Source organism: Cimex lectularius, unplaced genomic scaffold (assembly GCF_000648675.2).
Source record: "Cimex lectularius strain Harlan isolate CLEC.00 unplaced genomic scaffold, Clec_2.1 scaffold10, whole genome shotgun sequence".
Classification (NCBI taxonomy): Eukaryota; Metazoa; Arthropoda; class Insecta; order Hemiptera; family Cimicidae; genus Cimex; species Cimex lectularius.
Window position 1 is genome coordinate 2,029,105 of NW_019392665.1, and position 13,995 is coordinate 2,043,099.

The 13,995-nt window shown below is 35.7% G+C and overlaps 1 protein-coding gene across 2 annotated transcripts in view; it reads left to right on the plus strand.

Annotated features, from left to right (window-relative positions):
* The window catches only part of LOC106667274 (fatty acid synthase-like), a 37,494-nt gene that overhangs the window by 11,838 nt on the left and 11,661 nt on the right, over window positions 1-13,995 (plus strand). The window contains exon 1 of one of the 2 annotated variants that reach the window (XM_014395122.2): window positions 10,856-11,009. The exons of the other annotated variant lie outside the window; for it this stretch is intronic. Within the exon in view, the coding sequence (XP_014250608.1) occupies window positions 11,002-11,009 (8 nt within the window). The 5' untranslated portion in view covers window positions 10,856-11,001. Of the gene's footprint in view, window positions 1-10,855; window positions 11,010-13,995 lie in introns of those variants that run through there. 2 annotated transcript variants of the gene reach the window in all.

Genomic DNA, 13,995 nt, shown 5'->3' on the forward strand with positions numbered 1-13,995 from the left:
TGGAGACCAACCCACCGAGGACAGGCAGACCAAGATGATCGGGAAGGATCAAATTACATTTCACATTCCCGCAGACCACAGAAAGAAATCTAACGATTTAACCGCCGATTGTTTGAAGCTGAAATATTCCTTTAATAAAAACCTTCCATATGGAGTATATGGTCGAGTTTAATCATAGTCCTAGATGGCATCTAGAGAATTAGAAACAGCTCGATGTACATATTTAAATGTTAAAACAACAATATCTTTTGAATAATGATAAATTATGAGTTTAAAATTAAATTTAAAATTGTAGCTCTAAAGATTAAACTACGCCGTCAATTATCTCAATTAATTATTCTTTTTATGTCAGGTCTTGGTCGAGATGAAAAAGTTAGTGTCATGAGCGGGATTCAAACCCAGCTATTGAGCCGAAGGTCTTGGTTCGAATCCCGCTCGTGACACTAACTTTTTCATCTCGACCAAGATCTTTCATAAAACGAATAATCAATTGAAATATGGCGTTCGTTAATCGACCTGCAGATAATCTATGTAGGATTCCAATCTTCGTAGAGGTCGTTAGACTGTCTAATGACCTCTACGGAGATTAGGACCCTACATCAATTGAAATAATTAACATGGTCAATTAGACATAAATAACACATAATATAAATAACACATTAGACATAAATAACACATAACAACATAAATGGATTAATATGCCCTCAATGTTGTTTTTATAATGCGGTTTGATAATTTTTTTAGTATTTTCTAAAATATACAACTGTGCACCGGAATGCGCTATGTAGAACAAACCATCGGGGATGATGGTGATGTTGATGATAAGGGAAAATGCTAGGAAGCGGTTTTGTATGCCCCAAGCACTGCAGACTGGCTTATTGTACTTTTTCTTTGATCCTAAGTGCAGTTCAATTGACTCGATTTTTCTCTTAAAAAGTAGGCCATTGACTGTTATTCGTGTGATTCGTTTTCCCGGTTCTCCTTGGTACCCTAGATACTCCTCCTCTTCATAGCACAGTCAAACGTGATCATTATTGAACATGTTTTGGCGCGCGTTTAGCCATGAAATTTGGTCAATCAATGTTTAACTTTATGACCAAATTTCGCTGTATTTTGTGTTGTTTTATAAGCGAACCGGCCTCAGTCCTGGAGTTCCAAAGGTCATCACCGGTGTTGTGTTGTTAACAATATCCGTCACAAGTTATTAAGGTGGTGATAACATTAATAAACACTTTCAATTCTGCTTTTCCCTTGAAGTATTTTGTTTTGATTTACTTTTATTCTTGTGTACTTTTCTCTTAATCAAATCAGCCAGGCCAAAAATCAGATGACATCGTTCAATTTAGCTATACCTCAACTCAGACGACTACATCGCTATTAATATCATTGCATAAACTTCACTATCCTGTCTTCTATTCATTTTGATTGCAGTTTATCGGCCTAAATTAAAAGGATAAAAGAGATTTAATTTAAAAAAAGATTAAAATTTCTCACCCTTGGTTTTCTCACACCAGCTGATTCATCAGAGACCTTTGGACCTATAGTTTTAAAATTTTAAGGAATATAGCGAGAAATCTAGTCCGCAATTCACAGAAAATGACTTTTCATAAACTGCTCGATCGTAATTTACCGCTTCACTTTGGTACAACATAGAAAACTCTTACGTCTTAATGTCTTAAACATACGTCTTAAAAACAAAGTCGACAATTTTCATTCTTGCCCTAATGTTAATGAATTATTCCCTCCAAACTAAAACTGCATTTTTTTTCTAGATCATCGTAAATTGTCCTTTAGTTTTTCAACAGGTATTAAATCTGGTTACTGGCTCTCTGATTTTATACGTACTAGGTCAATAGCCTAAAATAGCTTTTGTCAACTACAGAAGCTGAGATTCACGCCATCGAGAGATGTACTCAACTCAACTTGACTAAAGGGTACAAAAACAAGAACATAGCTATCATGTCAGATAGCCAAGCAGCCATCAAAGCACTAAGCTCAAATCAAAGTTCAAAGATGGTATTGAACTGCAAAACCAAATATTAGGTGCGCAGAACAAAGTCAGCCTCTGCTGGGTCCCAGGTCACATGGGAGTAGAAGGCAACGAGAAAGCATACACCCTTGCACGAAAAGGAGCTGCTACACCGCTGATAGGACCCGAACCCTTATATGGCATAGGAACACATACTATCAATGAGTATCTCAGACAGAAGGACAAAAAGAAAATGAAGAAACAATGGAATTCACTCATTGGACACATCCAAGAACCTTCTAACAAATTTCGGAAGAAAAGAAATTACAGAATGTGTCAAAGGAAGCAGGAATAAACTGCGAATCCTAATAGGATTCCTAACAGGACACTGCAAGCTAAATGGACACTTAAATAATGGAATAATCCAAGACGGCACATAAGAAGAGGCAGAGGAGACACCAACACGCCTACTAACAAAGAGTGGTGCTACACTTGCCCGCAGGAGGAAGTGCTTTGGAAAGTACAATGTGACCTTAGAAGAGAATCAACCATTGAAACCGGGCTTACTAATGAAGTGCCCTGATGAAATAGGACTCACCGGTATGCTTTAGGCAGAGAATGGGGGGATACAATAGCTCTTAAAGGGCGCAGTACATTACACACCGACTATTACATCAACATCTACATCTAACTCCAAGAAGTAAAGCTTCCTCTTGTGATGATGATACCTGGACTTGTCCATGCGAAATGTGCTTCTTACATTAGATCTCTCCTGCTTCATGTATTCAATATCTCACTAAATACTGGAGTTTTTCCCAGTCTGTTGAAACAAAGCAGTGTTCTTCCTGTACACAAGCCGGGAGACACGGATGTATAACCTACAAATGGGGTCATTATTGAATCTATGTTGTGTAGGTGTTTTCTCGGATTCTAGTGACTGGTATGTAATACTATCATTCTTTTAGGTTTTACCCATATTTGCTAGTTTTGGTGAAGGTTCTTTAATCATGAATTGACTTAGTCTGGCACCTCTGGTGTTGGTCCGTTTGTTTTTGTGGATAGGTTCTGAGAGGAGCCTGATGGCGTTATCCCAAGTATCTGGGCAGATCCTCTTCTCGCCAGAATCTTCGGGAATAGAGCAATCCGGGATGAACGTTGTAACAATAACCCTTCCATCGTGATGGACATTCTAACAATAAGTATCGTCAAGGATGCACATTCAAGCAGTATGTTTTCATCCATGATGAATATTCGAATAAGTAGGTAGGTACATGCTCATGATGAACTTTTACAAAAAGGAGCTGTACTCACCAACATCTAGTACAGATTTGCTCCTTTAATGAAATGTTTTCCTTAGCTCAGGACCGACACGCATCTGGCAAGTTGATCATGAACGTTTTTGGCAGATTTCAATTTGAAAATTTAATTTTTAAGTGTTAAATATATCTATAGAAAAAATAGAAATGGGAGTAGAGGTTGCTGTCACTAGGCGATGTTCGACGCATGCTTTCTTCCTCTGAGAATGCTACAGAAGCGCGAAAAGGCCGACCAAAGGACGGAAAACGGTTCTTCTTGGTTGGGGGGCATCAGCCAGAAAAAAGACATCACGTGAGGTTATCTCGGACGAGGAATTAGCAGAATAAAAAAGGTCATGCAATTCGATAAGGCGATAACCGTATGGGACCATTTAGAATGATGGCCTTGAGGTCACTGTTCTGGCATTTTATCTTTTAATCGCTGTGTTTCTCTGAGACTTTGTACCGCGGTGAGATTTTCGGAGATAGGAAGTCCTCTTGAAACTGGATTAAATGGGTGGACGTCCTGATTGTCCGTTCTGGTGTGTAAGCCCATCACGCGTACAAACACGAGCAAAAGTGATAAACGTTTGACAAAACAGTCAATTTTATTCGATCTGCAAGTAAATGATTTGTTTTCATCATCATTACTGCACTGCTTGGGAAAGGGGCAGACATCAAATATTTTCAGTTGCTAATATCATAAATATTCAATCATAAGCTGTTTTTAATATTTATTCCGGTGAGGTGATCAGTTGGATTCGGTGACTAGATGAGATGCTAGAATATCCTTAACAGAAGTGAAACAGCGAATTCCCACATTTCAAGACCCCCTCGGACATGGCTATGGTACTATGCGATTCTCCTCATACTGGAATATTCACGGTGATTTTTTTTACCCTTGCGAATTCTTGGGTAATCAATAAAAAAGATCTTGATAATTCATGTTTTTTCTCTGATCAGGCATTAGTCGTTATCAGGAAACGGAATCGTACTGATGAATATGTGTTTGTCTAAAAAAAATCTCCGGATCGAGTATCTTAAGTAGGGCAGATCTGATATTTCCATGAGGGGAAAATTTGGAAAGTCAACTGAAATCACGCAAACGAAAAAATGACCCATTTTTTGACCATTCTATATCAATGAATCGATGATGAAAAATTATCTTAATTGTTAAATTAAATCTATAAAATTAAATTATTTTCCAATTGTAATATTATTTCCTCGAGAAGTTTCAAATAATGTAAATTTTTAAAATAGTCGTAAAACTGTCGATAATTTTGCTTTCAAATTTTCTATCCTACATACATTCAATTTACCACTTATTATTATTTTTACAAATGAAAAATTTGTCACGTTCTGTAGAGAGATATTCTCTAGTTTCTGAAAATTTCCGAATAGTAAATTGAATATACATATCGCAAGTAAAAATTATTATACATATTTATAAATTCAAAACAAAATTGTTGACCGCCAAAGTCAATTATTACAACTATATTATTATATACACTAAATATATTAATGTAGTTGTCTATTTTAAAACTATCGAGGCATCCTTCACCCCCGAATTAAAAAAAGATAGATTAGATAAATTGAGTGAATAAATAAAGTGAGTGAATGAGAGGGAGAGAGAGAATGAGAATGAGAAAGAGAGTGAGTGATTCTGAGAAAGAGAATGAGTGAGAGAGAGAGAGAAAGAGAGAGAGAGAGAGAGAGAGAGAGAGAGAGAGAGAGAGAGAGAGAGTAAGTCTGTCTGAGAAAGAGAATGAGTGAGTGAAAGAGAATGAATGAGTAAGTGGATTAGAAAGAGGGAGAGATAGAGAGAGTGAGTAAGAGAGTGAGTGAGAGAGAGAGAGTAAGTCTGTCTGAGAAAGAGAATGAGTGAGTGAAAGAGAATGAATGAGTAAGTGGATTAGAAAGAGAGAGAGAGAGTATGAGTGAGTAAATGAGAGAGAGGGAGCGAGATAGAGTGTGAGTGAATGTGAGTGTGAGTGATGTGAGTGAGTGTGTGTGAGTGTGAGGAATTGAGGGACTATGAGTGAGAGAGTTTGAGTCTGAGAAAAAGAATGAGTGAGAGTGTGTGNGAGTGTGAGAAAGAAAATGAGTGAGCAAGTGAATGGGAGAGAGGGAGAGAGAATGAGTAGGAGAGTGAGTCTGAGAAAGAGAACGAGTGAGAGAGACAGAGAGTTTGTGAGTGAGTGAGAGAGACAGCGAGTTTGTGAGTGAGTGAGAGAGAGATAGAGTGAGTGTGAGAAAGAGAATGAGTGAGTAAGTGGATGGGAGAGAGAGAGAGAGAGAGAGAGAGAGAGAGAGAGAGAGAGAGTGAGAGAGAGAGAGAGATAATAAGTAAGAGAGTGAGTGAGTCTGAGAAAGAGAATTTATGAGTGAGAGAGAGAGAGAGTGTGTGTGTGTGTGTGAAAAAGAGTGAGTAAGAGAGAGAGAGAGTTTGTGTGTGTGAGAAAGAGTGAGTGAGTGAGAGAGAGAGAGAGAGAGAGAGAGAGAGAGAGAGAGAGAGTGTGAAAAAAGAGAGAAATTCATTTATTTAAATTATACTTATAATTAACTTCACTATTTTTCGTGGTCCGCTTGACCAATTATTTATAATTAACTCAAATTAAATTATAATTTAAAATGAATTTATGGCATAAATGATGCAGAAATATTGTTGTTTATGGGAAAAAGTTATTGTTACAAAAGCCAAGCTGTTTTTTCTATGAACGTACCACCGGGCCATTGTTTACTCAAGATAATTTTTTCCTTTGGTCGGCATTGCTGTTGTCTGATCAAGAAAACGTGTCGTGCAAACAACGGAACAAAAACAAATTGAAATGAGTCGAACAATCCGAATTAATTGTCCACCGGGTTAAAAGTCGGCGAGCATACCATACCGTTCGCGATATCGTGAAGTAGGAAAAAATATATTTTTCACTTTGTATCGTCGAAATAATGAAAACATCTACATTAACCGACGTCTATCATGCGGTATATGATGTATATCGTGCAAAAACGCGCTGAGGGAGGATTTCTTGACCTACGGCATCGGAAGTTGATGAAACCCTTTGCTCCACATAGCCAAAGTTCGTCTTGATTTCATCAATGTTAACATGATATTCGGCCGGCTTTGACGCGAAAGAAAAGGGTTACGAAAAGGAAAAAAAATAGGAGAAACCGAATTAGAAGGTCTCCATAGAAAGGACGGGCCATCGACCTCTTCGCAGATTGACGACGGGAAACGAGAGCGATGACAACCGACATTCATCTATCCTTTTAGAAACAAAGAAAATTAAACAGCTCCAATAATTAAAGGCTACATTTTTTTAAATTATTTTAAACGTGAGATCAACAAAATTATAAAGGGCAACGAGGACGGACCAATAAAAAAATCGTAATCGAAAACAAAGTAAAATAACAGTATAAAATTTTAGACATATTCTATGTACCTATGCATTATAAATTAAATAATTAAGTGTTTCTTATTAAGAATAAGTAATATTTTTAAACTTTTTTTTTTAAATTTTATTCGTAGTCTTTTGCAATTATTATACCCGGATAATTCTTTTCAGTTCCACAAACCAATATTTAAAATAGGTCTTTCAATTAATTATTCTTTGTATGTAACGCCTTGGTTGAAAATGAAAAAGTTAGCGTCACGAGAGGGATTCGAACTCAGTTCGCGATAGCTCTAATGGTTATAGCAGTGGCGTATCGAGCCGAAGGTCGTGGGTTCGAATCCCGCTCGGGACAGTAGCTTTTTCATTTCAACCAAGACCTTACATACAAAGAATTGAAATAAGTAATTTGGTCAATCAGACCACTAAACATAATAGATTTAATGGTCATAATGGATGTATTTTATCAGATATTTGAAAACTGGCGGTTATTTATTGTTTGGTCTCCAAAAGAAACATCTTGGAAGTATTTGATGATGAGGAATGTAGTCAAATAGTTCTTTTTTTGTTTATCGCGTCCAGCTCAACTTTATGGATCCTACAAATCAACCATTTGTGATAATTATAAACTTCAAAAGGCAAAGAGTCCGAGTCCGAGACAGAAAGAAACTCGGAGGCAAAAGTGGTGAAAATAGTTTTTCCCGTCGTATTAGAGACGCTTTCCCATTTCTTTGGTAGAGATCGATTGTATTCAGCTTTCAGATTTTCACACCAGTAGTCTAGAATCTCCTCTAACCGGACGAATAAAAAAAAAATTGGTTTTTAAGAATAAATAAATTTCAATAATTGTACAAAAAATTGCGAATTGACGTATAACATATACATTCTGGCGTGTTGTACTACTTAAATGGTCTAACTGTTTTACAGCTCCACCTGAGAATAGAAAGTAGGTGTACGAGATTGAAGCAGCACGGTTCTCCTGCAAATTCCGACGAAATTGCCTCCTAAGGGAGAAGAGAAGAGAGAAAGAAAGAAAAAAAAGAATCACTGCTTTAATCCCGTTGGCTGGCTGCTCGTTCGATTACCACAGGCCAGACTAGAAACACCCAAGCAAATTATTTAACGGTGACTAGCTTTTATGAGGAAGAAACTCAGCTTCTTCTTTGTTTAAAAGAGATACGAGTAAGAAAAATTGTCAGACGGGTGTTAAAAGGGCTACAGTGCACAGTTTTGTCTTGGGTCGTTGAAAAGCAGCGGTTGTGAAAAATTTGCTGGCATAGTGCTGATCAAAGATCTTATAACTATTTTTATTTATTACCTGCTTAACATTATGAATGTTCAGGCGTTGACACGGCACTCATCAGTGTAACGTAAAGGTTTATTTTTCAAAAACATCGCCACCCCGAGGGTTGATATGACCTCTGCTATTGAGTACCCTCGTTAAAAATATATGAATCCACACGTTCAGGAAGCCTGACATTCTAATTCATTCACTGCATGAATAAAAGTTCAAATACAATAACAAATTATCAGGACAACTAACAATTATCAAAAACTTATAATACAGGCAACCACATAAAAAAATCAACTGTATAAGATTAAATAATAATAATAAAGTGGGAAGTTTATGGGCCGACAAACAGCTGAGGTCATCGCCGGCCCTCTGCGTGTTTTCCTTCTTTTTCTCTTCTTTCGTGCGTATTTTGTTTTAAACTGCAGCCATTTAAACGACTGGATCTGGTTAGTGACTTTTTTTTTCAAATATATATTACGTTGATATCCTAGAATACTAGTCTCGTTTGTACCAACAGGTTGTCAAATACAGAATCGAAACAAAACATACAATACATATATATACATCACCACAAACATAGTGGTCACATCCCCCCCCCCCCCGAGTACTCGACATTCCTCGGGGCGGGGTTATAAGCAACCCCTTCCTTTCACGCTAATAAATTACTTTTACTCTCCAGACGTCACACGCTCACCCCCGAGTACTCTATATTCCTCGGGGATGGTATAAGGTTAAATAAAATGATATAATACATAAATAAAATAAATAAAAAGTTAAAATAACAAAATTGTCATAGTACAATTTCCATTTATATAGTCAAGTTTTACTCATGCAAACTAATTCCCATAGCTTTTGATATAAAGTGGTATCCACCGTCAAACGTTTGCTTGAAGATCCATTCAGTAGGTTCACGAGGCTTGCCGGTCTGAAGGTTTATAAACCTCATTAAATTAAATAAACGATGATGAAATTAAATTAAATCAAATGATATGAAAGGTCCTCCTTTTCGGCTAAACGGCATAGAGAGCAAAACGTATTAAGGTCAATCTGGCGTATCTGCTTGGAAATAACAAATTTTAAGAAATATTTATTACGCTAAGGGCCTGAACTGCGGTGTTCAATCCTTTTTGAAAAGATAATTCCTACTCAGAGTAAGCTGATGTAAGTAGTAAGTTGAAGGAGTTCTATAACCTGATGATGAGTTAAAAGCTCGAAATCCGGATCATTGAAAACAACTTGATGTGAGTAGGAACTATCTTTTTAAAAAAGGAAGACTATATATCTCAAAAGGAGCCCTGTTCAATAGCTGGGCACGAGCGCAATAAAGATTCTAAAACGATGAATAATATTGCAACTACTATAATTAAATTCTTTTAATTTAGGTCTTTTAAGGAATTCTCGTATAAGTCTGTAAGATAAACTATAGACTATTTCTGAAAACAGTCGCATTATTTATTACTCGGGGTAGTCAAAATTCTGGGTACTCTATTTTGACTCATAACTGGTACTTACAGATCCCGAAGAAATATGACTTACGACAGTTTCAATGGGGGGGGGGGTTTATTAGGGTTCCAGTAAGCCAAGATATTTTAAGACCCTACACCGGAACGCAATGTAATAAAGAGAACTTGTAACTATAGAGCAGGGCTTTCCTAACTTTTTATCCAGCGGACACCTTTAACAGATCATAATCCAGGGCATATATATACATACCCAGGGAGTATTTAAAGTTAAGATACTTAAAGTATATGTAGTAAAGTTTTCTAAATTAGCCAGTCGATTCCTCATTAGGTGATGGAAAATGAAAACAAACATTAGATTGACATGCGGAACACAAAAATCATATTGGACAGAAGGGAATTAATAATTAATTATTAATGAATTAATGGGAAGAGTGAGGTTGTTTTAGCCTGCAAAACTTGGTTATGTTGGCTTTAATCGTTGTTAGCTGGAGACTGATGACTGATTCAGCATTTGGACAGCTTCGGTGTTTAGTTATGGTGGCTGTATAGACAGAAAATCCGGATTCTTATAGGTAATTTGTAGCTGGAAGACGAACAAGAAGAAAATCAATTAAGGCGCGTTCGTTCAGTGAGTTTTCATTGACAGCTTTTGGATGAGTTTTAATGAAAGTTTGAGAATTAGCCAGTTCAGTGCGCTTTCTCATGAAAAAAATCTGCTTTTCCCGGAGCTCTGGGTGTTTTCCACTCTCAAAATGACGACGAATTTAGCTGAAATTATTGAACCGGAAAGACTTTCGTACAAATCACACAATGAGCTACCCTCGTCAGCCTCCATACATACCGAATTTAAGTAGCTGTTGTGGTACCTAAGCATTTTTTTCCAATTCCACTGGCATGATATGATTAATAATTTAAACAGATTCATCCAATACTTTCTTAAAAGAGGCTGGCATTCATTTCATAGGTAAAGCATGTCCGTAGACGATGATTGATGCTGCAAAATTAAAAAAACTTTTGGTTTTCACTCTTCTTGGCTATTAGTTTTTAATTTTATTTATTCATTCTACGTTTCTTTAAGTAGTTATTTATATTTCTTGACGTTCGCGGACCCCCTAGTCAGGGTAGGAGTTTGGGAAGCCCTGTGGAGTAAGGAGTGCATCAAAGACGTGCGTTCTACGGCTGGATGTATTAGCTGTTGATAATGGGTCCGTTTCGGCTCGTTGTTTTTTAGCGATTAGCTAATCAAATTCTTCCCAGCATTGTTGACACCCGAGGGGAGATGTAGGTTTTTTCCCCCTTACGTATTCAACTGGTTGTCATGTCACTCGGGTCGTTTTCACGACCATCAGGGATGATCATGAACTGCCCCCCTCCAGCGTCGTCCTTGCGCCAGGGGTTATCACAAAACCGAATGAAGACCGGTCGGCCACAGCGGAAAATTCGCAATCGGGCTCAGACTGTCTTCGGGTTTACGACCCAGCTCGTTTTTTTTATTACACGTTTTATTATTTATCCATCGACCCCCCCCCCCCACAGTGCCGAATTTGCAGTGGATTTGGATCGTCCGATTCGAAATTAGAGCTTTTTAAATATGGACAGGTAAGTTCGTTATTTTGTGCAAATGTGTAAAAAAATAATTCGACAAAGCTTCCTTTTTCCTATAGTTTCATTAAAATATCTATTCGTATATTCTCAATAAAGCTTATTTTCTACCCTATACAATAAATATTCTAAGTTGAGAAAAAAATCAGGGATGAAACCAGTTATAAAGAAAATGGAGGGTATATATACCCCCATATATAGGGGACTTTGAACTTTGACTTCATCAGGACTTAGAAACTTTAATTAATAATTTTGAAGCCCTCGTTGGTTATAGATGCATAAGTGTTCAATCTGATGCCTAAGTACCTTGCGATTTCAATATTTAATCTCGTTCTGCTTGATGCTTGAAACGTGGTTGCTCGATGCTTGAAACGTGGTTGCTCGAAGGCTTCACGATGGATGTCTTTTCTTTCTAATTGACCTCTTCCCTTATAGTTTTCCTAATATATAATTATAATTTAAAGCCGAACATTGATTTTTCGGTCGTTGTTTTATTTGTCTGTTTGTTTTAATATTTGTAAAAAAACGTGGCTTCATGCTGAACGGTCGGTCAGAAAATTGGTCGTTTCTTTTTCTCCGTTTTGGTCCACCGGCCACGAGAAGACTTTGCGCACCTGCCTGAGAAACCTTAAGCACAGGAGTGTTTAATCGTTAACTGTTTTTTTTTTCAAATCGTGAAGAATTGAAAGGAAGAAAAGCTGGACAAAAGATAAATACCGGTATTTAATTAGCAGTGAATGATCAAAAATTGGATTTTTTTGCGAATCCCCCCCCCCTCAAGCCAATGGAACATTCTCCAGCCTTGGCCCCGAAGATAGACTTTTATCACAATTCTTAAATGCAAATGAATCAATCAGATAAGGTTTTTTTTTACGAGAGTTCGCAACATCAGGCGCCATATCAACCCTCAGGGTGCCAGTGTTTAAATAAAAAAAAGAAAGCCCATTTGTTAGTATGTCTGGCCGCTGGATTCGAACCCGGGCAGATAAAGTTTAACCCTTGGGTTTAAGAGCGACATAAGCCAAAAATGTGATCTCTGGTCATTTTAAACGGACTTTGTCTGAACAGACTGGTCAATATTTCATGCCATTGTTCATTTACACAAATTAATGAATACATCTGTAAAAAATAATAAAATTGTCTTTAAAAAAATGATAATGCAAACACCATTTGTCCCAATGGTGAAAATTTGTTTTCTTTATTAGTACTATAATAAATAACTGTAAATTGTTCAGAATTTTCTATTAAATTTCTAGGGTTTGTGTTAAATAAGAGTGTAATTTCTCATTTTGGACTTTTTGTTACAACGTATTTCAATAACACCTTTTTCAATACAGCCTGTGAATCTTAGGATATTATTTTGATTCGAAATTGTGTAGTAGTTGTTTTTGAAAAAAGACATTAAAAATAAAATTTTTTTCATCTTCTTGAATAGCAAAATTTATTAATTTAAGTTAAAATTCGGGGGGGGGGTTATCAAAATTTTCCAAGAAAGAAATAGAGTCAATTTGGTATAAGTACTATTGAAGAAATTTACTTTCCATTTTTTTTTTACAAAATGGCAGCCGATCCATATAATTCTTTATTGTGAATTTTATCTTTCGAATAAACGACAAATTCTACTTATATTCCTTCTATATTTTTAGAGGTTTGTACTAACATTTAAATTTCAATGGAACCACCACAGTAGCAAAATATCAAAAATTTTATCAACAGATCTATGCTGGATGAAAAACGGTTATATCTATCTTTGTATCCAGGATTTTCTATTAAATTTCTAGGATTTGTGTTAAATAAGGGTGCAATTTGTCAGTTTAGACTTTTTGTTACAACGTTTTTGAATAGCACCTTTTTCTATACAGCCTGTGAATCTTAGGATATTATTTTGATTCGAAATTGTGTAGTAGTTGTTTTTGAAAAAAGACATTTAAAATCTTAGGATCTTAGGATATCATTTTGATTCAAAATTGTGTAGTAGTTGTTTTTGAAAAAATACGTTTAAAAAAAAAAATTGTTCAGCTCCTTGAAAAGCAAAATTTCCTAATTTAAGTTAAAATTCGGGGGGGAGGGACTAATTTCTAAATATAACCCAAGAAAGAAAGAGTTAATTTTGTATAAGTACTATTGAAGAAATTTACTTTCCATTTTTTTTTTACAAGAAATGCCAGCCGATCCATATAATTCTTTAATCTTGCTTTTTGAATAAATAACTAATTCTACTTATATTCCTTCTATTTTTGTAAAGGTTTGTACTAAGATTTACATTTCAATTGCACTGTTCCAAAATATCAAAATTTTATCTATGCTGGATAAAAAACGGTTATATCTAAATTTTCATCTGGTGAATGTACATAGTTGGAAAAAATTATAAATTGTACCAGTGAATTTTTAAATTTTAGAATAACAGCTTTGAAAATTGTTGAAATTTTACTCAATGATTATTTATCTTTGTTGTTCCAATGAAGTTCAAAGGTACAAATATTATGGCGAGGCTTTATTCTGAAAGTTATTTTTATGTTAGATTTACCCTTTAAACTTCCCTTACCTTGTAAATATATTTTCGAAATTTTAATTGTTTCCCCAACTGAAGAAAACTTTTCAAAATTTTACTGTAAAAATCTCGCAGTTTTCTCTGTGGTTATGTAATCTCTTTAATGTAGTTGCTAAATTTTGAAATTTTACCTGATTATTTATTATTTTCGTTTTAATTAAAAAATCTTTAATCCAATTTTACTTACACACTTGGTTTTGTAATTTTCTTTATTGACACCACTTTTCTCCACATTGTTGATTAAATTTTCGGATTTATCCTAGTTTAATGCATCTTACTTACACATTCTATATATGTTTGAAAAGGTTCTACTCTTGGAAAAAGATATTTGAATTTATTCAAGGTGGAAATTTTTATGATTGACATGACGACATAGATAAAGAATCGCCCTCCTGGATGTTTTTTACAGATTACAAATGATTTGATGTTTGG